This window comes from Balaenoptera acutorostrata, chromosome 1 (assembly GCF_949987535.1).
Source record: "Balaenoptera acutorostrata chromosome 1, mBalAcu1.1, whole genome shotgun sequence".
Classification (NCBI taxonomy): domain Eukaryota; kingdom Metazoa; phylum Chordata; class Mammalia; order Artiodactyla; family Balaenopteridae; genus Balaenoptera; species Balaenoptera acutorostrata.
In genome coordinates, this window is record NC_080064.1 from 130,525,668 (window position 1) to 130,552,160 (window position 26,493).

The 26,493-nt window shown below is 39.4% G+C and overlaps 1 protein-coding gene across 2 annotated transcripts; it reads right to left on the minus strand.

Moving 5' to 3' along the window:
• Positions 1-231: 231 nt before the first annotated feature.
• Positions 232-23,393, minus strand: SELL (selectin L). Of its 2 annotated transcripts, XM_007172491.3 has the most exons (9): positions 23,298-23,393; positions 22,355-22,436; positions 20,717-21,103; positions 19,654-19,761; positions 13,413-13,598; positions 11,983-12,168; positions 10,159-10,287; positions 6,217-6,235; positions 232-1,190 (listed from the first exon to the last, which is right to left on the minus strand). In XM_007172491.3, exons 1-9 carry the CDS (start codon positions 23,298-23,300, stop codon positions 1,172-1,174), a joined length of 1,119 nt encoding a protein of 372 aa, XP_007172553.1. In that variant the 5' UTR covers positions 23,301-23,393; the 3' UTR covers positions 232-1,171. The 2 variants fall into 2 exon arrangements, with proteins under 2 accessions (XP_007172553.1, XP_007172554.1); XM_007172492.2 differs by lacking the exon at positions 11,983-12,168.
• Between the last annotated feature and the right edge of the window lie 3,100 nt (positions 23,394-26,493).

Sequence of the window (26,493 nt, forward strand, 5' to 3'; positions counted from 1 at the left end):
AGTGATATCAACAGTACACTGTGTTCTCTTTCGGATTTATTGAATGCACGTTTACTAAGTAAGTGTCAAGTAATGAATTAGACCTTCCAGGGATGTGGCCCAATTTCTGCCTTTAAGGGGATTCAATTTCACTGGGGAGAAAACACATATATGATAATTTTTAAAAATAACAAACTAGGTAACGTTTTTTTTAAAAACTGTATTTAAGTACAAAATTGCATGTTACTGACTAACCTCGCAGTAGGAGGCCAGGAAGGGGAGTTTGTCACAGGTTGGACTAATTAAGGACTTGTTATGAAAACAGTGGTAAGGGTGGGGGATGCCCGAGGTGAATCATAAAGAGTAGATAGAATCTAGGTGGATACGTAAGAGGATTGGGGGTGAGGAAGGACCCCCAATAACAAAAATGAGACATTAAAACCCAAATCCAAAAAAAAACCAACAGTGCAGGCTATCTTTCTCATCTCTCATTTTGCTTGGTGGTCATGAGCTGCTCCGTGTGGAAGTCAGGCAACTGAGAAGGGGAGATGGCTGAAGAAGGCGGGAGCCTGGAGGCAGTGAAATAGGATGGCCTCCATTTATAGAAGCTGGGGCTGCAGTGCAAATAGGACTTTTCCTAGTTGGAACAGATCCCCATTACTCTGCTGGAGCTGGAAAGCAAGAGTAACATCAATTTTATAAACTTTCTATAGGAATAGGTCTCCACAGTACACTGGAGGGCTGGGGAGGTAAAATGTGATCTGTAACAAAACTGAGCCTGTAGTTGCATGTGTATCAAATTTTCGCTATATTTCAAAGGATATGTCATCAGGTACAGCTCAGAATTGAAGCTGGAAGCCAGAGTCGAGAAAGAGAGTGAAATTGGCATATTTATGTTCCACAGTAATCCTTTTCCCATGGTCTTGTTTGTCCATGGAAAAAAGAATAAAATACTGAGCTATAAAACCCACAACTGCGCACTTGGGGGGAAGCTTGTGGGGGTAGGGGTGATGGGGCAAAATGGAAACAGAAGGAGCAGCTGGTCGTATTGAAAACTTTTCAGAGGCACTGAAATAGACACACTTCATCTTCAGTGTAGAAGATGCCACCAGGCAAAACTTTGCATGGAGTGGGATTCGAAGGATCCAGGGACACTTCAGTTTCCCAAGAATTTTCTTTCACAGCAGGTCGTTTAATACGGCTCATCCATGCTGAATGATAAACAAGAGAAAATAAATTAAACTGAGGAGCCTAAAAATTGTAAAAAATAAAGTGTTGGTAGTAAAGGTAAATAGTCACTAAAGGTCAGAAGAGTAAAGGAACTCTTTCAGATGAGTTACAAGATGCAGGACATTCACTAAGGCACAGGAATGAGAAGAAAACTCTAAAGCATCGCTTCTCACCCTTTCAGGTGCTTACCACCTAGACAAGGTGTTAAAACACAGACCCTCCCACCAACAGTGCAAGAGTGTTCCCTTTTCTCCACACCCTCTCCAGCATTTACTGTTTCAGGATTTTTTGGCGATAAAAAGAAACAAAATTGAGTTATTTGTAGTGAGGTGGATGGACCTAGAGTCTGTCATACAGAGTGAAGTAAGTCAGAAAGAGAATAACAAATACCGTATGCTAACACATATATATGGAATCTAAGAAAAAAAAAAAAAAGAGGTCATGAAGAACCTAGGGGCAAGACGGGAATAAGACACAGACCTACTAGACAATGGACTTGAGGATATGCGGAGGGGGAAGGGTAAGCTGTGACAAAGTGAGAGAGTGGCATGGACATATATACACTCCCAAACGTAAAATAGAGAGCTAGTGGGAAGCAGCCGCATAGCACAGGGAGATCAGCTCGGTGCTTTGTGACCACCTAGAGGGGTGGGATAGGGAGGGTGGGAGGGAGGGAGACGCAAGAGGGAAGAGATATGGGAACATATGTATATGTATAACTGATTCACTTTGTTATAAAGCAGAAACTAACACACCATTGTAAAGCAATTATACTCCAATAAAGATGTTAAAAAAAAACAACACACAGACCCTGATTCAGGTCTGAGTGGGCCTGAGATTCTGCATTTCTAACAAGCTCCCTGGTAATGCTTAAGTGGCTAGTCCTCAGAACACACTGAGAGAAATTTTGGCGGGACAGGCTTTGTCTTCAGGGCTAATGAATATGAAGGGCATTTTGATAGATTTTGAACAGTGAAAAGTCAGAAAAGTAAAATAAGGCATATTTAAATGGAAAGAGAAATTAGAGAACATCAAAACTCGTGAAAGGTATGGTAGTGGTTCTGCATGCCTGATTCTGGTGGGATATGATTTAAGGAGATGATGACAAATTTAGTTTTGTGGGGAAAAAAATGACACTTGTGTGTGTAAAACAACTCATTCTTGGAGAGAACAAGGGAGAACCAAATAGGGTATGTCTGAATAACACCTTTCAAAGGGAGAACCAGATCCTGAGACTCTGCTGTCATGGTGAGCCACCAGGGTAAACCACAGTTCAGCAGCTGCAAGCGCGCTTGCCAATTACAGAGATAAAAATGTTTCTGAAAACAAAATTTCATATAACCCCCCTCTCTGAGGTTGGCATCGTATCTTCCTGTGTATCTTGGGTGTAGCTTTTACCCAGGCAGAATTTAGACTCTAGAAACCAAATGAGGTGATAAACAGAACCAGTTTGCAGAAGAGTCAAAATAACCCAGCAAGAATTGAAACCACAAATGCACTAGGAGTCAGTTATTCACCAACCAAATGCTAATAGGAATCAGCACAAAGGACTATGAGTGTTAGCTCAAGGGCTTAAAAAAAACTGATACATGGTGTTGTGATGGTGTTCATTTTACCTTTGGCTTGTTTTAGAAACACACCCTACTTCTTCCACTCCACCCTTCCTCAGTGCCATCACACAATGGTTTCAGTGCAAAAAAAATTACAATACTGGAGGAGGAGGGTGTCTGGGACTTACACCTCCAATCTGGGTTCTAGAAGCATTAAGTTAAGAATATGATCTTTGGATCTAGATGGGTGCAAATCTCAGCTTTGCCATTTATTCAGTGACCTCAGGTAGTTAATTAAGTTCATCGTTCCTTCACCTTACAATGGAAATATTAATAGTACCTACATCCACAGGCTTGTAGGCAATCTTTAATGATTTAAGACATGCAAGACACTCAGAACAGTGCACGGCATGGAATTAATGTTTGATAAATGTTTGTTATTATTGTAACTAACTCTGTCACTAGCTCAGGCACTATAGGAAAGTTATTTAATTAGCTCAATTATCAAGAGAGTTTGAATACCAAGGTCCTTTCCAGAACTAAAATTCTATGATTCTATGGTCACTTTGGCCAATAAATTTGAAGTATCCCAAGGCAGCTGGGCAAATAATTATTCTTTGCTACGTCCTTCTAGAATGTCTGGTGAAGTGTGCAAGACCTGTGTTGATGGGGCAAGGCTTCCCTTCCAACTTCTGTTCACAGCTCCTCAGTACACCACGGGCTCTAGGTAGTTCTACTCACTGGCCCCTGAATGTTTTCAGAATCCCAGTACCATACCATTTACATCATTTCCCTCTTCCAGACTGCCTTCCCTGCTTCTGTCCATACACCTAAACCCTATCCATCCTTCAAAAACCAACCCAGGTTCCATCTTCTTTGTAAGGTTTTCTGTGATCACCAAACATCTTCTGTACTGAAGAAGTCTGGTCTTCAATACAGAATTCATTGACCATTACCATATTCTGCCTTTATTTTTCTGAAATTTTTTTCTATATTTCTGTCATAACTTCCCAACTAGATGATAATCTCCCTGAGGTCTGGCACAAGGATTTACTCCTCTTGGTGTCTCAGTCAAGCTGAACATTTTTCCAACAAAAAGGGGTTAATAAACAGCTATTGATTGGTTCATTGTAAAAATCAGTGAACCATTAAACTTAATATGGCAATTAGCTTAATATGGTACTTAATCCTAATGCTCTTCCTGCCAGCATCTCCTCTTCCTGTCCCCCAAGGACATCTGAAAAATTGATCTGCTTCCATCTAGTGGCAATTAAAACACAGGTGGTTCCTGTGGCCAGAAAACAGCTCTGGGTAGATTGTGCCAGAAAAGACTTTCACTCAGTGGGTGTGAGCATGAAAGAAATCTTTATAGCTTGTGGATTTCCTGCCCACAGAGATAGGGAGTTCAGCCTAGAGAAGAGTCGGGGAACCCATCTACACTATCTAATGGAAGATAGGGCAATAAAAGAACATAGAATAAAAGAAACTTCACGGACCCTATGTCCTCATCCAGTTACCCCTCCTGACTCTTTCATCTCCTTCCAGCCAAGTTTTATGAAAAAGATAATGTACATGTTCTGCCTCTATGTTCTCATCCCCACTGATTCCTCGACCCCTGGCTACAGGACTTCTGTCATGACCTCAGCATTGAAAACAATTTCCCTACTGATACCCTTATTATATCCAGTGGATCGTGGCAGTATTTGAAATAGTTTCCATTTCCCTTTTTCCTTAGGATCATGACCCCGTACTCTCCTCATTTTCCTTCTACATCTCTGGGAACCTCTTCCCATTCGCCTTTACCTTAGCTGATTTGTTTGATATTGACCTTCCTCTGGCTCTTACCCTCTCTCCCACATCCTCTTCCATTCTCACACTGCACATACTCCCTGGGTGATTGTACCTGCTCCTGAGATACAATTACCTCCTATAATGTGAGAACCTCCAAATCCATTTCTTCTGCCCCAAGGTAGCCCTTTTGCTACAGATAGAATCAACGGACTATGGTTGAACCACAGACACCTAAATTTTAACAGGTACAAAACTGAACCCGTGATCGCCACCTCCAAAACTTCTCATTCTTTCGTGTTCCCTTCTCAGTAAATAATACAGTAGAGATGGTAACCATCCACCAGTTCCCAGATCAGAACCATGGCAACTTACTTGAATCTTCTCCCTCTCTCTTAGCCAATTAGTAATCATATTCAGTTGATTCTACCACCAGTTATCTCATGAACTCATCCTCATTGCTATTGCCCTAGACAGGCATCATCAGCTTTAACCTGATAACTTCAAATACCTCCAAAACAGTTCTTTGCCCCCAGAGGCATTCATCTCCCATGTTTGCATACTTTTATGCAAAGTGATACTCCCAAGATGCAAATTTCAGCATGACATTCACCTGCTTCAACCCCTGTTACTAATACCCCAAAGACCTCAAGATTAAGTCCATACTCCTTCATATGGCTTATAAATTACTTTATAATTGTCCTCTGTTGCCTTCTGTCTCTCCAGTTTTTCTTTTGTACTTTAAACTACAGCTCACTAAACTACTAAGGACTTGTCGATAACAATCTGTGGTTGGTAGGGTGGTTGCCTGAACAAGAAACCAACCTCCTCAGGGACCATCTTGCTTCATTTCCTCCAGCATTTGGAAAGGTACCCAGTTGTCTAGCTGGGTAGTCTGTCACCAAAGTCTCATCTCCATTGTTCGTTTGACTTATACTTTCCTTCTTAATATTTCAAAGCAAGTCACTAAACCCTGAAACTGAGAAGTGTTTTGCTATCTTCATTTCTGCCAGGTGGGCCTTGTATTTTCACATGTATGTGTTTCTGCAACTGAAGAAATCTGAGGTTCAAGACCAAGCCAAAAAACTTCCCCCTCTTTGGGGGAAGCTGCAAGTAGAATTCAGGCTCCACACCTTTCCCACATTTCTGAAGGTCAATGCCTATCAGAGGTCATTTGCCATCTTGTGCTAGGTGCTGAGGGCCTGGTGTCTGGAATTATATCTTTTTCTTAGAGCCTGGGATTCATTAGTTTTTCAATAAATCCTTGTTGACTTGAATGTTTCCTGAATACTGTACTTAGCATTGCCCCCATGTTCAGCCAGGATAGGAAGAAATAAACTACAATGCTTCCAATCCTCAAAGAAAATTCAGAAGCAATCAGAAAAAACTGTCTTTACATAAACTACCCCTTCTTAATAGGGCATTACTTGTTCATTCATTCATTCAGCTCCCCTAGCACTAAAAAACCTGACAGCTTTTAAGAAAGATTAGTAGATTTATTACTTTATCTGAAAACTTCATTTGGATGAGACCCCATGTCAATAACTAATAAGGAGTTAATGTGTCTAGCTATAAGAGGAAGTATTAAGATACTTAATACTTACCCTCTGTAAGCAGAGGGTAGAGAAGACATCAACAGATATCGAAACTTCTTGCTGATAAAACTTACCTTCTCCGAGACTTTTTGCCTAAAAATAGAAGAGAAAAATGGCATCAGAAAAAGCAGACAATTTCAATTTTTTATACTTAGAGAGAAGGGAGATTCTCTCTCTCAAAACTGTTTCTTGAAGTGTATTTTGTATTTGTTAGGTGGACCGCATGGTATCTAAGGGGATTTGAGGTACTGGCTTAATGTTCTAATACGAACAGTGGTAGATACTTATTCAGAACAGACTCATTCATGCAGATGCTTCTCAGAGCACCATTTCATCTGCTGTGCTGCTCATAAAGACAGAAGTCCAGCCCGAACTATCCGATGATCAGGCCCCATGTACCCGTTCTTGTGTTTACATATCCCGATCTGCCATCTCATCCTACCTGCAGATTCTTCCCTAAGAGATTCAGCTGCTAATACTGTAAGAATATGTATCATTACACTTCACACCATCTTCTCTGTGAAAATCCACAAGAGAAATTACATTTATGTCTCAGTGGTAGGAACTACATGCCTCATCTGGGTAACCATTGTGTTTGTTCTTATCTTACAAACACAGTGAGTATCATTACTGGTTATGTTTCCTTCTTTGACTGGCTACAAGGAAACTCAGCCAGATCTGAAACCCTCTTCTATCCTAACTTTACCCCTGGCTCTGACTTATTTTTGGTATTCTAAATTTGGGCCTTATTTTTCTTACTTTTAAACTAATTTTAATTTGCTGTGTTGAATGCATTTGGTAAACTATCTTACATTCTTTTTGAAAAAAAGCAGACTATAAATAAGTAGATGAATGAACTGCAGGGTTAGGCTCCAGAGGAAATAAAAGCAAAAAATGCTTTTTGAGTAGAAAAAAAATCACTGGGAGGCAATATATTTCTGTGTCTATAAACTAGAGCTCTAGATCATCCAGTCTGGGTCCAGGTCCTTTTTTGCCAACTGTAGTGTGTCTTTGAATAGCTACTTATTCTCTCTAAGCTACCATTTCTTCATCTGTGAAAGGGGCATGATAATTATACTTTCCTCACTGAGTTGATAAAATGTATTCAAAGTATTTAGGCCAGGGCCTAGAGCATAGACAGTGCTCAATTCTTGTTTTAAACCTTTAAAATGTTAGAAATTACTATTTTAACTATTTCTTCCAAAATTTAGCCTGCTGGTGACATGAGCCAAAAGCACTTGAGCAGGGAGAATTAAATCTGAGTGAGTTTCAGATTCCATTCATTTTCATATGAATATATTTTTCTTTTAGGGACAATGAAACACGTACATGAGCAAGAATCTGTTCCTATTGAGAAAGTTTCTTTTTCAAGAAAAGGGGAACTAAGGGGCCTGTGTTCAGTTTTGTGCCCTGTTCTCACCCTGTGTGTTGGTTCAGGTAAACAATTCTTCTGTGGGTAAAAAAATAGAGGCTCATTAATCTGAAGACCAGTGGTTTTAAGGAGCATATATGGATGGGAGTCTGATCTCTGACTCTGGCCCCTGCTGATACGGAATTTTAGAGATTTGGCCTAAAACATCATTGCTTCAGTTTCCTCATTTACTGAACAGGGCCAGTAATGATGACTAATCAGAGAATGATGGTGCTAGGAGAAAACAAATATTTCTAGAAAAGCCCATGCACAGGGAGGCATGTTTCTGGAGCCCACCCTTATTCCTTTTTCCGAAAACAGGAGCTGAAGTCTGGGTATTAAGACAACTAGGGCAGGGGACAAAGTACAGTTTCAGAAGATCCATCTGAGGACAGGACAAGGGTCAAGAGTCTGGTCATTTCGTTGGCTACTGTGCTCTAAATATTTGCTTGTCCCCTTTTTCCAGCTTTTGGAACACCAAAAGCCTATGAAATTATCAGATTGATGAATACTGCATACATGCAGATTTATTGTATTAGAAAAGCTCTAGGGGTTTAGCCTGGGAACCTATCCATCATTTCTAATAATTGTCTCTATAGGAAAAATATTCTTCGTGTTTCAAAGAACTAACTTACAACTAAAAGTTTTAGAAGGCAAAGTCACTTGAAAGTTGGAGCTATCAGAAGATGTTTCACAAATGAAGATTATTTAGTGTGAGATTAAAGATACCCTGACTTTCCTACAAAGTCAGTGATCTTTTGGGGCTTCTGTTCTCTTGTGCTTTTTGTTGGCATAATTGTAACTAGCCTAACTGCCTGTTATCTGTTTCCTGTTTGCCCCACACTGATTCCCCCAGTAGGGGCATGCAGTTTTCAAGTTATCAGTTTGAGATCTTGTACAGAAATGACTCCAAGGTAAAAAAATTGCAAAACAACCCCACTGCTTTTCTCACCGCTGCTTATAGTACAGCCTTAGGCAGCATCCCACCTCCTGCACCCCACCACTAAATACACATGACTTCAATTCAGTTCTTTTTATTCTACTAACATTTATTAAAAGATTTTGGAATTTGGGAATATCTCCTTACTAAGGTGATTCCCAGCCCCAAAGTCCTTAATGGTTACTTAGATAATAGCCCTCTTATCCCAGAGGGTGGAGTGTAAATTACCCACTCTATTCTCCACCCCCTCACTTCTGCCAAGGTCACTCAAGGCAGGAGGAAAGAAAAGATGATTGGGGGCAGTCTTTAAGTCTCAATGGAAAGGGTAATCAATGGTGGGAGAAAAATCTCATTCTTTTTTTGCCTTAGTGCCATATTTAAGTAAATAGCATAGTACTCTAAGACAATGGGATCCAATCTCAGCAGAAGTTCCAAGAGCAGGGGCAGAGACATTTTAACTGCTCAGGGCTCTTACTTTACAGTTACTGAAGTTCTTGCACATCAACAGCACCCCCGTCCATTGTGTTTCTGGGTTGGTTATAAAACTAATCTAGTACCCTTAGTCTTAAATTCGGAATGAAAGATCAGGTCATAGCAGAAGACCATTAGGGATTGGTAGATAATATTCCTGCAATTGCCAGTGAGAATGGGTGGTGGGGCAGCCTTTAGATACCATATTCATGGAGTAGAATACATACTAATTAATTTGATGGAACTGAAATTAAAATGGCCCCACAGAGGCAACACAGAGCAGTTGTTTAGCAGTTGTTTTGAGGTCATTGATGGCCCCTGAACTTGAAGCAGCATTATCTTTAAAGCTGCCTAATATCCATACATGTCATAATCTTGAATGTTTCTGTCTGATGACTTTGGCCAAATGTGGCAGCACATACCCAAGGCCTGCCTGACTGTAAGCCTGTAACTGGCAAGTTTGTCCCACTTGAGGGTTTGGACACACTCAGGAGGGAGGTGAGGGGAGTGATGCTGTTGTTCTTCTCTGGTGGTGTCTCATCTACTATTCCAAGCAGCAGATACTAGTTTCTTGAGGCAGCCCTCCTTAATCCCTCTTCTTCTCTAGTCCAGAGTGGATGGAAAGCATGAGTATGGGGCACATTTGGCTAAAGCTGTAACCTTGGTGAATAGACACTGGGGAAAAATGTGGGGATTTCCCTAAGGGACAATACAACTCCCACATGTCAGGAGCCGGACAGGTATCTGACTCTTGGCAAGGCTAGGTATTTGGGAGGAGTACTTTGAAAACCTTATGGGACATTAGATTCACTTCCTAGTGGAATTGCACTGAAATCAAAAACATGTAGGCTCTTATAGGACAAGATCACATATCCTTTTTTTTTTTTTTAGAATTAAATAATAGCAAAGAACCATTACAATTTCTCATTTGTCTGTTAACACCCTAGCAAGGTACCTTGAAGACAGTAGTCATTTTTAAAAGATTTGTCAGAATGAAAAGCAAAAATCAGCCAACTTGTTTTGATGAAAGTGTGTTCTGGGCTGCTTCACACATCTCCAGGGACTGATGTCTATAGAACCCAGAACTTGGTATCCTGCTTTAGCTGAGGCTCTCGAACTTAATTTCCTGTGGGTTTCTATGTTTTTTTCCACTTTAAAGTTGTATTACTTTTTTATGAAGGTAAACTCACGTACCTTTTTTTAATCTCCTTGCCAGCCAAATGATAAATGCCAACCCAGAGAATGTGGTAACCATGACTGCCACCGGAATGAAGAGGGGGTTATAGTCACTCTCCTTGATTATTGAGAAATTCCTGTCCACTTCTGCAAGAGAAATCAGTAAGGCATGTAGCATGAGGCCACAAGCATTATTTCCTTAGTGCCTTCTCATGACATTAAACTTTCTTCATTCTTACATCTTCTAATAATTGTCCATTTGATGCTATTTGACAGATGAGGAAATCGGCATGGGAAAGCCCATGATGAGTCTATAGCAGAGAAAAGACTAGACCAGCTTTTCTAGCTCAACGCCTATAGAATCTCAATCCTCAGATTTGTGATTCATGGAATTCCTGGGAGATGTACCTAAATATTTTGGCAAAAAGTAGTCATCATTGTATTTAGCTCCATGACCTTGTTGAATGGTTGGGACTTAAACACAGAGAAGAGCTAAAAAGTTAAGTACAACTTCAGGAAAAATAAAAGCCAGTGATCTGAACCAGGCAACTTATCAATAAAAGGAATCTATTCTCTGTCCTGGCTATTGTAAATAGAGCTGCAATGGGGATATACGTATATGTATAGCTGATTCACTTTGTTATAAAGCAGAAACTAACACACCATTGTAAAGCAATTATACTCCAATAAAGATGTTAAAAAAAAAAAGGAATCTATTAATGCTTTGAAGCAGTTGTGCAAACATACGCACACGCTGTTACATGCCAAGGACCTGCACTAATCTGTCTTTCAAATGATGCAGTCCTACCATTTCCCTCACAAATAAGTAAAAGGATACATCTATATATCCTTATAAGTATGAACTAAGTTCATGTGAGGACCTTTACTGAAAAAATACTGATATGAAAAATATCTCTTCTGATACCACCAATTGAAGAAACTTACTTTTGCATATTGGCACAGCATCTGACTGTCCCTTACTCTTCACATTACTTTGATGAACCCTTTCAAGGTGCTTCCATCCCCACACCCAAATGTATAATGGAAAGGAGGTGCAAGTTCCCAGAGGATCCAAACAGAGGACACCTATGGGCTGCACGAGGATGAGGAAATGGACACTAGTCCAGCCTTAAAAGGAAATGCCCCTTAAGCCTGATGCACAATCCTCCCCTAAAGACCCCACACCATGTCCCCATTTCCCTACCCCACTTCCTGGTCCCGGGCCACAGAGAGATCAGCTTCTCTGATAGCTTCTACAATTCCTACCATTTAAAGACTTCTGTCATTGGTATAGATAATCTCCAGAGCAAACATGGGTAGCTATTCTTTCACAGGCTAATTTAACGTGGATTAATTTAGCATCTATTGCCAGGTGCTGTGTCAGGTGGAGGGTATATAGAGATGAGGAAGACACATCCTCTTATGCACAGACAGATTTGGGAGGCATCAGCTTAGTGATAATTGAGAAATATCCATTACTTTGGGAATTAGGTGGTCATTGGCGACTTATGTAGAGACATTTTAGTAGACTAACAGAGAAGTGAGATTGTAGTGGAATAGAAAAATGGATAAGAAATAAGTCAGTATAGACAGTGAGTTTAGATGTTAAGGGTTAAGATAGGAGGAGTTGAGAATGGGCTAAAAAAAAAAGGGAAATCACTGTCATTGAAGGAAGAGGCAAGAGCAGCCAAGGATTTTATGGTAAATTAATGTGTACAAATCTTTTTAAGCGACATACATTTAGCAAAATAAACTTAAAAGTTTAATTTATCTTTCCCCACCATCTGCTTATCAATCAGCTACCTCTTTAAGTCGTTAATATATTGGGGCAAACTTACTCACTTTGACATATTGGACTAGGGCTGGACCAATTTCCAGATGATCCACAAATAGTTTTCTTTTCCCCAATTAACTCAGCTCCTTCTGAGCAGCTGAAGGTACACATGGAGGTAAAGCCGAAGTCGACCAGGGGGTGACTACAGTCCATGGTTCCAAAATCGGGTGCTGTTAGAGGCTCACACTGAATCACTTCAGTGAAAAAGAAAAAATCAGTATTTCTGAGCAGAGACCCTCCCATGACGAACAGTTTTTAGCCAAACTGCCTAACTCAACTGTGGAACCGTTGACATGAATCTAGACATTTCTAATTTCTAGAAATTACTTCTGATGATGCTTCCAGAGTTCATTTTCTTGAGAATGATGGAGAGTGGTGAGTCAGAGGTGAAGCCAGGAGAACACAGAAAGCCCTGGGTGGGCAGGGGGGCATTGAAGAGAGGAGGGGAGGGCTGGCTCTTCCAGATTGCTGCCCCAGCCCTGGTAACTCTCCATCAGCTGGAAGTGCCATGCTACGTGGCCTTGGCCTCAAGATCTCTTATGGTGCATTATCAATGAATGTAGAGAATTTCCACCCTTTCACCTCTTCTAAAGTCTACCCAAGCCGTTTTGAAAAACATCCCCATTCTCTGAAGCAAGTCCCTCAACTTTTATAAAATTCAGTAGGTTGGCCAATTAGATCTATGATTTCAAAAAATGATTTGGATAGTTCTTTTGAGAATTCAGCCACTTAAACTAGTGAGTCAAAACCATAAATGTAGAAAATGTAACCAAAACTTCGCAAGTTTAGACACCACCAGTTTTTCCCCTTAAGGGATAATCTTCTTGACAGTAAAGAAGAAAAAACCAAAAAACAAAAAACCACCATATTTCAAATGAAAAAGAAAATCAAGAGATTGTTTTTTTGTTTTTCACAGAATTTGCTATTCTCCTGAGAGTTCATGGAGGAGGAAAGCTAAAAAATGATTTTAAGAATAAACCAAATAAAACAATCAAAAAAGACCTCTAGCCCCCCCACTCCCAAAAAGGAAATTGTTTGGTGTTAAGTAGGACACCACATAAAATAGGTGTTATTGAAAGAAGAGAACAACAAAAATTCAACTGCAGTTCAGCAAGACTGATTATTTATGCCATAGCAATGAGAAAATAAAAATAAAATAAAATAAAAATACAGTATAACCACACTGTATTGCTGAAAATTATATATATATTCTGTGATGTAGTCTCAGAGATATTTGGTTGCTATTTTTTGTTTGTGGTTTTTCTTTTTAATTAGTAACAATAACCTCTTTGATGAAAATCATCACAGTATAATCTAAGTTAGGTTAAATTATGCTTCAAAAGAGGATACAGACTTCTTAGCAAGACTCTACTACATTTGCTCAGTCTATAAACACAGGATTGCCATAACAAAACCTCTAGTCTGAACAGTTACTCACCTCGACATGCTGGCTTTGGAGATGACCAGTTTCCAAATGGTCCACAAGTGGTTTCTTCAATCCCAACTATGTCTGTTCCCTCAAAGCAGTTGAAGGCACACTGTGATGTGAAGCTGAAGTTTCCCAAAGGGTGAATACAGGCCATGGTACCCAGCTCTGGGGCCTCCAAAGGCTCACACTGAGTCACTTCAATAAGAAAAAAAAAACACTGGGCAGTGTTCCGAGGACCTGATGACTGGGTTTGAATCTTAGCTCTGATACTTGATAACCAAGTGCATTTAAGCACGGTGACTTAACCCCTCCAGCTTAGCTTCTTTATCTCTAAAAGAAGGATAATGATAATTGTATTGACTTCCTAAAGTTGGTGTGGGAATTAAATAATTTAATGCAAGTCAAGGACTTAGAGCCTGGCTCATAGGAAGCTTTAATTAAACATTAGCTAATCTTATTATCTTTGGCATTACCTAGGGAGAGAGCTTTTAAATGTAGATAGGTTTAAGTGGGAATGACCAACTCAGTTTGGAAATAACTGTCACATCAAAGCCCCTGAGTATACTAGACTGTTGGAAGTAGGAAGTTCGGAGAAAGACTGGGTGTCCATAACTGGTCTTCTTTACAAGGGGAGAAGATAAAAGCTTTAGGAAGCATCTTAGCCTGGATTCTGTCTTCACCATCTCTAGCTCAGTTCCAGAACTTTAGTTCTTTTGATTTTGCCAGTCCTCTCTAGAAACTATGTCTACTTCCTTGCCTGATTGGTGGTGTAATAGATCAAAGTAAGACTTGGAATTCAATCTTCATGTTTTAGGCCCTGCCATGTCATTTAGGCAAATACTGCAACTCTTGTGTCTTATTCCTTATCAAATTTGAGCCATCATTTTAAACTTCTTCTTGAGAGTTCAATGAAGAATGAATTCAAGAAATTAGAAGAATTTTAATATTTTCCATATACAGTACAAGTCCAAATGAAAGTAACTTATGTTGTCCCATACAGTTCATGCCCACAAGCCAGTGCCTGGTCTCAATCTTACAGATGCAGTGATAAATAAGATGTTGACTGATCTCAAGTTGCTGTCAGTCTACTGGGGAATACAGACAAGAAAATCGACGACTTCAACAAATGTGGGATAAATAAGAAAGAAATATATGGAGCTATTGGAACACAGAATAGGGATGCTTAGCCTGTCTTGGCATCCAAAAAAAGCTTCCTGAAAGAAACGGTCCCTGAACTATTATCTTCCAGATGAATAGGTGTGTTAGCCATGTGCAAAACAAGAAAGCCCTGAGCAAGTCAATGATTGATATACAAAGCAATATGGTAAGTGTGGAGAACTACAAGCATTTTGATGTTACTAGAAGGAAAGAGGAGGCAGGGGATGATGTGAGATGAGATTAGGGAGAAAGATAGGAGCTAAGACAAAAAGCCTTTACCTTTTTTCATTGGTTTAATGAGTATCTACTATATATCAAGCATTACTCTATGCCTTGAGGAGTTTAGATTTTATTCTGTAGGACGAATGGTAGGTAGAAATTAAAGAGTGGATGGTCACGTATGTGTGATGTTTACTTGATATTTAAAATTGATCAGATTGCCTATATATATTGCCTATAGTATGAATAATATATTTGAGGGGAGCTAATTTAAAGATGTGGAACTCAGCTCAGAAATGACTGCAATAATCTAGGAGGAAGATAATGAAGGCAATAGTGTAGAGTTAATAAGTAGAAGACAAATTGGAGAAACAGTAAGTTATAAAAATGAGTAATAACCTTCCAAGACTGAACCAGGGAGAAATCGAAATTATGAACAGACCAGTCACAAGCACTGAAATTGAAACTGTGATTAAAAACCTTCCAACAAACAAAAGCCCAGGACCAGATGGCTTCACAGGAGAATTCTATCAAACATTTAGAGAAGAGCTAACACCCATCCTTCTCAAACTCTTCCAAAATATAGCAGAGGGAGGAACACTCCAAATTCATTCTATGAGGCCACCATCACCCTGATGCCAAAACCAGACAAAGATATCACAAAGAAAGAAAACTACAGGCCAATATCACTGATGAACATATATGCAAAAATCCTCAAGAAAATACTAGCAAACAGAATCCAACAGCACATTAAAAGGATCATACACCATGATCAAGTGGGGCTTATCCCAGGAATACAAGGATTCTCCAATATACGCAAATCAATCAATGTGATACACCATATTAACAAATTGAAGAATAGAAAACATATGATCATCTCAATAGATGCAGAAAAATCTTTTGACAAAATTCAACACCCATTTATAATAAAAACCCTCCAGAAAGTAGGCATAGAGGGAACTTACCTCAACATAATAAAGGCCATATATGACAACCCCACAGCCAACATCATCCTCAATGGTGATAAACTGAAACCATTTCCACTAAGATCAGGAACAAGACAAGGTTGCCCACTCTCACCACTATTATTCAACATAGTTTTGGAAGTGTTAGCCACAGCAATCAGAGAAGAAAAAGAAATAAAAGGAATCCAAATCAGAAAAGAAGAAGTAAAGCTGTCACTGTTTGCAGATGACATGATACTACACAGAGAGAATCCTAAAGATGCTACCAGAAAACTACTAGAGCTAATCAATGAATTTGGTAAAGTAGCAGGATACAAAATTAATGTACAGAAATCTCTTGCATTCCTATACACTAATGATGAAATTTCTGAAAGTGAAATTAAGGAAACACTCCCATTTACCATTGCAACCAAAAGAATAAAATACCTAGGAATAAACCTACCTAAGGAGACAAAAGACCTGTATGCAGAAAACTATAAGACACTGATGAAAGAAATTAAAGATGATACCAACAGATGGAGAGATATACCATGTTCTTGGATTGGAAGAATCAACATTGTGAAAATGACTCTACTACCCAAAGCAATCTACAGATTGATTGCAATCCCCATCAAAATACCAATGGCATTTTTCACAGAACTAGAACAAAAAATTTCACATTTTGTATGGAAACACAAAAGACCACAAATAGCCAAAGGAATCTTGAGAAAGAAAAACAGAGCTGGAGGAATCAGGCTCCCAGGCTTCGGACTATCCTACAAAGCTACAGTAATCAAGACAGTATGGTACTGGCACAAAAACAGAAATATAGATCAATGGAACAGGATAGAAAGCCCAGAGATAAACCCATGCACATATGGTCACCTTATTTTTGATAAAGGAGGCAAGAATATACAATGGAGAAAAGACAGCCTCTTCAATAAGTGGTGCTGGGAAAACTGGACAGGTACATGTAAAAGAATGAAATTAGAACACTCCCTAACACCATACACAAAAGTAAACTCAAAATGGATTAAAGACCTAAATGTAAGGCCAGACACTATCAAACTCTTAGAGGAAAACATAGGCAGAACACTCTATGACATAAATCACAGCAAGATCCTTTTTGACCCACCTCCTAGAAAAATGGAAATAAAAACAAAAATAAACAAATGGGACCTAATGAAACTTAAAAGCTTTTGCACAACAAAGGAAACCATAAACAAGACCAAAAGGCAACCCTCAGAATGGGAGAAAATATTTGAAAATGAAGCAACTGACAAAGGATTAATCTCCAAGATTTACAAGCAGCTCATGCAGCTCAATATCAAAAAAACAAACAACCCAATCCAAAAATGGGCAGAAGACCTAAACAGACATTTCTCCAAAGAAGATATACAAATTGCCAACAAACACACGAAAGAATGCTCAACGTCACTAATCATTAGAGAAATACAAATCAAAACTACTATGAGGTATCACCTCACACCAGTCAGAATGGCCATCATCAAAAATTCTACAAACAATAAATTCTGGAGAGCGTGTGGGGAAAAGGGAACCCTCTTGCACTGTTGGTGGGAATGTAAATTGATACAGCCACTATGGAGAACAGTATGGAGGTTCCTTAAAAAATTAAAAATAGAACTACCATATGACCCAGCAATCCCACTACTGGGCATATACCCTGAGAAAACCATAATTCAAAAATAGTCATGTACCACAATGTTCATTGCAGCTCTATTTACAATAGCCAGGACATGGAAACAACCCAAGTGTCCATCGACAGATGATTGGACAAAGAAGATGTGGCACATATATACAATGGAATATTGCTCAGCCATAAAAAGAAATGAAATTGAGTTATTTGTAGTGGGGTGGATGGACCTAGAGTCTGTCATACAGAATGAAGTAAGTCAGAAAGAGGAAAACAAATACCGTATGCTAACACATATATATGGAATCCAAAAAAAAAAAAAAAATGGTCATGAAGAACCTGGGGGCAAGGTGGGAGTAAAGATGCAGACCTACTAGAGAATGGACTTGAGGATACAGGGAGGGGGAAGGGTAAGCTGGGACAAAGTGAGAGAGTAGCATGGACATATATACACTACCAAATGTAAAACCGATAGCTAGTGGGAAGCAGCCGCATAGCACAGGGAGATCAGCTCGGGGCTTTGTGACCACCTAGAGGGGTGGGATAGGGAGGGTGGGAGGGAGACTCAAGAGGGAGGTGATATGGGGATATATGTGTATGTATAACTGATTCACTTTGTTATAAAGCAGAAACTAACACACCATTGTTAAGATTATACTCCAATAAAGGTGTTTAAAAAAAAAAAGAGTAGTGTGTTACTTTGCATAAATGTAGGGGGAGGTGAGAGAGTTTTATACCAGAGTACCCATATAAATCGTGGAACCACACACTGAGATAAGGAATACAAAAAGGAAAGCTGGCTGGGGACAATTGATTTTTCAGTCTTTTGGGCATCCCAAAGGTTATGCTTAGCATATTTGGAGTTCAGGGCTGGATACATGTTTGTCAGTCCAAAGTTCACATAGATTTGTGAGTCCACATAAGTTGCTAGGTTTGACCAAAGGGGGCACATAAAGTCAGAAGAGCAATAGACAAAAGATGGAAGATGAGACATAACAATTAGTGTATGGGCTTGGATAAGTGCCCATGAAGAAACCCAAGGAGAAATGATCATAGGTAGAAAGAAAACCAGGAAAGACTGATATGATGGAAACCAAGACAAAAACAGAGTAAAATGTTCAAAAAGGAGTGAAATGGGCATGCCAATGACATAAGAATTTTTAAAAATTTAGAAATCGAGTGAAAGTAAAGTATTGGTAGAAGTCATGGCTCAAGGATTGACTGAAATGAGTCAGATCTGTTCCAGTTGGTTGATCATTTACATTTATTTTGGCTTTAATTCTTTATCTATTCATTGCAAACACTGCTTTTTTTTCTTATTATGATTTTCTATTTTATGCACCAGATACTTCAAACATAGTTTTGAAACTCAACCAATATCAAAGGGCGTGAAGTTTCTTTCAGTAATGAGTTGACTAAGTCAAAGACTCCATGTCTTTGAATCTACGTATTCTTGCCTTTCTGTTTCTACCACCGTGACTCTGAATGATTTCAATAGACCCCTGATGATACTCCCCAGCTTCTCTCTTTTTGTTCAATCCAGCTTATGTACCGCTTCTAGAGTAATGGCCCTAAATGAAGGTGTTCAGATACTAAGTGGCCTCTCACTGTCAAATAAAGGGCAGATTCCTTCATTAGGCAGCTTTCAGTCTCCACAGGCTTACTCCAGCATATCTGGCTTTCCATCACATTAAATTATAAGCATGTATTATTTCCACTAGTTAACTGTAAATCCTTTAAGGTCAGGATCTGTAATAACTTTGTCCTTGTACCCCCTGAAATGCCAGCCCAAGTAAATGCGTTGGATTTATTATCATATTTTCCAACAGATACTGTATATCATGATGTGAACTTTTCTTGTTGGCCTTGCCCTGTCATGATCTTGAGGATGACGTGAAAAAGCAAGATTACCTTCTGGGTAACTCACCCTCCTAATGATAAGTGCTATTGTTTCTTTCAGTTTCAGAGTTCTAACGAATCCAGCAAGCTTACTTGATTATGAATTCCTACCAAGCCTGATTCATTATTGTAATCCTTACAGCTTTTATCCCAAAGCAATATTCTTTGTAGCACTCAAAAAGACTTTCTGAGAAGTGAATTGAAACTTCATGCTGACTTATGAAATCTTTACGGAAAGGTAACAATATTGTGCAAGCATAGCCTACTGATCAAAACTTCTCATTTCTCAGAATGGCTAGTATCATTTTCCTTCAACCAACTTTCATAAACTACAATACTTTACATAGGAAGAAACAAGGGAACAAAAGTGGCTTACCGAACTGACACTGGGGCCCGTAGTACCCCAAATCACAGTTGCAGGTGTAATTATTGATGATTTCCATACATTGTCCATGGCCACTGCATGACCAGGGTTGACAAGAAGCTTTAAGGGGGTGAGAAATTATATTAAGATGAATACTTTTTTAGTACTCCTAGTCATTTCTTTAGACATAGATAACTTTGGGGCTGTGACTACTTTAATAAACAGGAAAACTTTATTTGTACATTAATAGCATTTTTTGCATAAAAATCATATGCTAAAATTTTTATTTATGTAATATACTTGTCATACAGCCATAGACATTTTTTTAAGAATGAATTTACTAATGCTAATACTCTATAACATTTGAGGGAACTTACTGACATACATTGAAACTCTTGAAATTTCTTTGTTTTTAATGTAGTTAAGTGGATTAAACTATGACCTGACCCCAATCGTTTCCGCAGTATGTTTGGCAATCCCTTTCTTTATAGAAAGTACTGAATAGAGATTAGAAAATCTGAACTTGCTACATTACTAGAGAGTCCAATTTACAAGAGACCAAATGAACTATGTTTCACTGTTAAAAATGACTTGGAAAAAATGCTGATTGCTTTGGAACTGTCATCGTGGTCTCTACAGAAGTTTTCATACACCACAGATAATGAAACACTGCAAAGTTTCATTATATAGAATTATATAAGATTAGGCCAAGAAGGAAACGTAGCACCAAGCCGCCTACTTTACGAGGAGGAAATAGGTGACGTGAGCCTCAGCTCTTGGCTGGTTCCATCTCTCTGCTTCCACTTCCTTGCCTTATTATCAGCGACACCGATTGTCTAGCTCTTCCTCCTTACTTTCCACATATATTTATCATCTTGATGTAAAAGTGATTCAAGGGTATAGATTTTGGGTATAGGGACGAGCCTCCCACACCAAAAATGCTCAGAAGTGACCTGACTCAAGCTTATTTAGAGGACTGGACTTATTTCAGGATGCCCTGGCGACTGCTCTGCTCCCCCAGGTTTCCGTGGGGTTAGTGCCGTCATTCCCAGAGAAGCAGTCTGCTCACTCCTACCTGTGTAGCAGAGGGCTGTCTTTGCTTTGTGGCAGGCGTCGTCATTCCATTTCCCTGCGTCTTTTTCCCTCTTGATGTAGATCTCCACACAGTCTTCTTTACTCTTCTTGTTATTGGGCTCCCCGTCGCCCCAGTTCTCCGCTTCTTCGGTGAGAGATTTGTTGGTCCCTACCCAAGTCCATGCCCCTCCTACCTTCCGGATTCCTATCCAGTAGTATTTAGGACTGAAGGGAAGCGTCTTGTTCAGGTACTCAATCTCCCCCTTGTTTTGTATGGCAACTAAATCCGTGTAATTTTTTCTGCAGAACATTCTAGCCTTCTCCCAGGTCATGGGTCTCTTAGAATAATGGTAAGTCCAGCAATCGGTTCCATGATGTGCGAAGAAATCTGAAAGACATCAGTGTGAACTATGTAGCCTCGTGGTTATAGCTGAAAAGAGCCCAGAACTAATCCAGGCTGAGCCTGCCAGAGACAAGGAAGCTGACACCTCAAGAGGGTAAGTTACCCACTTGAGGTGATGGAATTAGTCATTTGCAGATTTGAAGTAGAACCTAGAACTTCTAGTCCTAATCACTTTTCACCATGATATAGAATACTTTTGCTCATAGCTCTATTTTAGATGAATTTGGTGGCTTTTTAGATTTATTTTCATAAAACAGTTTTTTCTCAAAATTCTTTCAAGTAAAATTGAGCCAACGTTTTTTAGAAATTCATATTTCTTTTTCTTAGCAGCTGTCAATCATTTAAAATTAATTTAAGTGTGATATCATATAGCCCTGAAATTTACTGTCCACTCTTTTATTTTGGGATAATTTCCTAAAGGCCAATATTTGTGTTTCTAAGGGAGAAGTAAAATAAGAACAGGAATAATGGCATACTTTTAAGTAATCTCTTTTATATCAAAAAGATAATGTTTTACCATAGGAAGAGCTTCTTCTGGGGAAAGCACACAGCCCAAGCCTTATATATCTAACTACATAATAAAAAAAAGAACAATTGACAAAACCAAATGATGTAGGATTATGAAATTGATTTAGATTATGTTATGCACACAAAAATACTCAACTGATGGTGTATAATAATCATATGGGTGCTTCAAATATGAAGGCTTTGAAGAAACCAAAACAAACACATAATTACACAATGATACCATAATAATATATGCCATTCTAAGCATGGTATGATCTATGTGAAACACTATTATACCATAAGGTAAAGGTTTTCACAGCCATCACCATTTGCTGAGTTTTCACTGTGTAGGGCAAATACTATGGAGAAATACCAAAGAAAACACAGATCCAATTTTTATACTTTCCTAAGGATTCTGAGCAAGGAATAACAGATGCAAAGAAAACATAATTAATCTTGATCAACTTAAACATATCAAAAATGTACAGAGAACTGGGAGACAGTTATGATTAATGAGTAAAGAATGTCATAAAATAAACCCTGCAGCAAAGGGTGGGGCAAGGTTAGGAGTTTTCTGGGGAAGTGAGAGGAAGAAAAGGGATGTCTGTAGAAAGGGTAGCTATCTACCTAATAATTTTACCTGTGAATATGTACACCCAGTGGATATTTACCAAAAAATGAACATAAATTTTTTAAAAAGCTTAGTAATATATAAATATCATAACATACCACAACAGAGCACAGTGCAGGCCCACAGCTCAAAAACATTCCATAAGCCCCTCTGAGCACTCTGACATTTCCATGGAAATATCTGCAAATAAAATACAAAATTATACTCAGACTTATGCTCTAAATCACAATTTTATAGCAACTTGAGGAGGTGCCTTCAACTTTCTCAAAGTTCAAACTATAACACTTATGCCTACTAAACCTGTCTGAGGCAAGAGATTTCTCAGACATGGGTGAAAAGGTAGAATTAAATTTGCCTCAAAACTGATGCATAGTTGATGTTATTGTTTTTTCATATTTTAGCCTCAAGTTGCTGATTGTTACTGTTCTGATTTTTTCTACATTTTAGTAATTTTTTTGTGTCTACTTATCTGCTGAGCTGTCAGATGAAACTATTTGATATTTAGTATGTATATTTTTAAAGTGTCCTTTGGTCTTTAATGAACTATTGATGCCTAGATTTAATGTTAAAATCTCACACTTGACTATGATGGGTCAATGCTTCAAATACCTAAAAGAATTAGGTAACCAAACAGACACTACTAAAAAAAAGGAGTTCATTTTTTTTTTGAACTAGAAAGAAACACATTTTGAGCAACTCAAATGACAAGACCACAAATTTTCTTCACACCTTAACACCATCTTTTCTGAAGTGTATCAATTCTCAGGTAGCGCCAATGTTTAGTCACAAGAGTGCTAATTTCAACTAGATAGTAGTACTTCTTCGAGAACCTCACCAGAGACAAGTCAAGGAGAAGAAATCAGCACATCTGAGAAGAGAGATTCTAGGAGCACTTTTTAAATTAGATTCAGCATTTTTAGTTTTGGCTTTTTTAAAGCCAAAAAGGAAATGAGTTGCTTCTTTTCCTTTGCCACCTGCCTCTGCATCCCAAGAAGAGGTTCTATCTGAGCATCTGGAAATCTTTTAGGGTGAAAAGCTTACCATGGCTTTGCTCCGTCCTTCTCTAGTTCTTCTGTAGCACTTCAGCCTCTGGGCTCAGCACCAGAGGTCTCTGGGTCCTTGCCCAGGGATGGGTGTACAGGGAGATTGCACTCACTGTCCCCAGAAAGGCTTACTTTCTTTTATTTCTCTAACCAAGGTTCACATCCTCCCCCTCCCCTGATCCCTCCTCTTCCCCCACCTCTTCTGTTCCTCTTTCCCCACCCCTTTCCTAGTCTGGCCTCTAACACCTACCCTGAGAAAAAAAGAGCTATTGACCAAGGACATTATTGCTAGATTCTCCCTTCTTCCTTCCCTATTTCCTTCCTCCCTTCATTCCTTCCATCCTTCCAATATCCTCCTCCTCCTCCCCCCTCCTCTTCCTCCCCCTCCTTCTCCTCCTCCCCTTCTTCTTCCTCTTCTCCCTCTCCTTCTTCTTCTTCTTCTTCTTCTTTCTTCTTCTCCTTCTCCTTCTTCTTCTTCTTCTCCTCCTCTCTGTCTCTGTCTGTCTCTGTCTCTGTCTCTCTCCTTTCTTTTTATGAACATTGGACTAACTCCTGGTTATCCATGGTAGAGGGCCCCTGATAATTGCAAGCACCACACAATCAAAACATTATTTTGAGAGACACAGATGTAGAGAACAAATGTATGGACACCAAGGGGGGAGAGTGGGGAGGGGGTGGTGGTGGTGTGATGAATTGGGAGATTGGGATTGACATGTATACAGTAATATGTATAAAATAGATAACTAATAAGAACCTGCTGTATACAAAACAAATTAAATTTTAAAAAAAGAAAGAATGGAAAGAAAAAACATTATTTCAGGCAAATTTATAGTGTGTTCAACTTCAGTAGAGCTAACCCAAAAGACTGGATTAATTTCAGCTTTCTCCTCCCTCTTTCCTTGCTCACCCTCTAGTGGACATTCTTGTTAATGACACCTCCTAAAGGTAAGTCCTGAAGAGAGCAAAGCAGCTCCAGCTTTTTGCCCTAGCAGGTTTCAGAGCCTACAGGTACATTTACATTTCTGGAGGCTAAGATGTAAAGGAGATAGTCTGCATATAAAATTAGGACCCGTATGATGGAGGGTAATAGAAAGGAAGAGTCACTGACATAATCAGATTAGCATTTTTAAAAAGGCAATAACAATAGCTGTAGAGCTCAACACTCCATACTTATTACCTTATTTAACCTTTATAAAGCTTAGATATCACTGCTCCCCAGTGGATACCATGATTATCCCCATTTTTAAAAGTCTCAGAGAGGTTAAGAAAGTTGCCTTAGTCACAGAGCTAGTAAGAGACACGGCTGGGGTTTTGAACCAGGGCCAGTCGGTTCTGGAAACTATGCTCTTGATGATTAAGCTGCACTGCTGGAAGGAGCTTGGAAGACATGTTGAAGTGGGTACCAACCTGGAGTCAAGAAGACCCGGAGGTGCCAGTGCTCCTGCTACACCCCAAAGATATGGCTAGACCCGTGTTTCTCAGTCCTTTCCTTCAATTCTCTCAACCCTTGTCCAGTCAGGCTTCCAACCACACCTGAGATTGCTCTTGCCAAGGTCTTCCACTTCACTGAAGCCGAAAGCCAGTTATCTGTCCTCATCTTATTTGACCAATCAGCTCCTAGATTTCCTCCTACTTCCCTGACTAGTCCTTCTCTGTTTCATTTGTTGATTCTCCCTCATCTGTCCAACCACAAAATCTTTGGAGTGCTCCAGTGCTCACTGCTTTTCTCTTCTTATTTACCTTCACAAACTTGATGATCCAATCCAGTCTCTTCACTTTGATTACCAGCTAAATGCTGACGACTTTCAAATTTATGTTTCCATCCAGCCCATCCCCCTGCCCTGGGAATGTTCCCCATTCCCAGCCAAATGCCTACCTCATATCTCCATTTAGTTCCTTTATAAGCCTCTCAAATTGTACATGTATCGAACTGAACTTCTGAATTTCCTCCAAACCTGGTGGGCTCTTCCCACAGCCTTTCCCATCTCAGTAAATTATAACCCCATCCTTCCGGTTACTTAAGCCAAAGATTTGGAGTTAACTGGGACTCCTCTCTTCTTCTCACAACTCATATCCAATATGTCAGCAACTTTTTGGCTTTATCATCAAAATATTTTCAGCATTCACTCACTTCTATTTTATTACACATCCAAACCACCATCATCTCTCACCTATGTTATTGCTACAAAAGCCTCCCACCTGGACTCCATGTTTCTACTCTTTTCCTCTTATAGCCTGTTTTCAACAAAATAACTTAAGTGATTCAGCTAAAATGTGTATCATTCAGGGGCCCGGCCAGAAACAAAATTGACCCCAGATGGGTGAATTCTTCACCCACTGAAGAGCCTTTAATGGAGGGGCCACTTACAACAGATTAACAACAAGGTTAAGAGAACAAACAAAAGAAAATGAGCTATCCAGGGACTGGCAATATAGGAAGCTGTTGCATCTCTGAGACTAAATATTCAAGGGGAGGAGATAGTGTATCATGACCCACTGAGGACTGGGACCCTAGAGGAGAAGTCGTAGTGGAGGAAGGATGCAGCTGCTTCCAGAAAGAGCACCAAAGAGGGAAAGGAGTGGGTCAGAAACACCCTGACCACTGTCTCTTCTCATTCTCTGGTCTCCTTTAGGAGCCCCTTATTAGTTAAACCAATTGGAAACCAGCCCACCAGTGACTTGGTGATGCAATCTGCAGAGGTCAGCCCCCCCCCCCCGGGACATTGAGCAAGGAATGGTGGGAATGGATGCTAGATGACAGTTGGACAGGGGGAGAATATAACAAGCACAAAAGAACACAAGTCAGACCACTTCACTCCCCTGTTCAAAACCCTCCAACGGCTTCTCAACCCACTCAGAGTAAAATCTAAAGTCCTTACGTTGGCTTACAAAGTCTTGGATGGTCAGGTCCCTGCTCCCTAGTCATTTTTGTCCTCTGAGATTTCCATTGTTTTTTGTAAGCTCAGCTATTTATTTAAAGCAAGCTGTTGTAATCCACCTAGCAATTGTTAATATTATACTGGTAGGGGTTTTCAGAATATTAATCCTCCATATTACCAGAAGGAGAAAATCCAGCATTCAGTAAATATCAGTTAAACGAAAGGATGGATACATGGATAAACAAACCTCTTCGTGGTCATAAACTATAAATGACATTTTTTTAAAGGGAAGACTTTACCTTTTCTTCTTAGTCA

Excerpts from the sequence above, each read along its gene's own strand:
- SELL (XM_007172491.3), bottom strand. Across the intron at positions 21,104-22,354 it reads CTGCACTGTGCTCTGTTGTG|ATTTCTTCGCACATCATGGA; the intron begins GTATGTTATGAT and ends GATGTCTTTCAG. Across the intron at positions 12,169-13,412 it reads TCCAAAGCCAGCATGTCGAG|TGATTCAGTGTGAGCCTCTA; the intron begins GTGAGTAACTGT and ends TTTTCACTGAAG.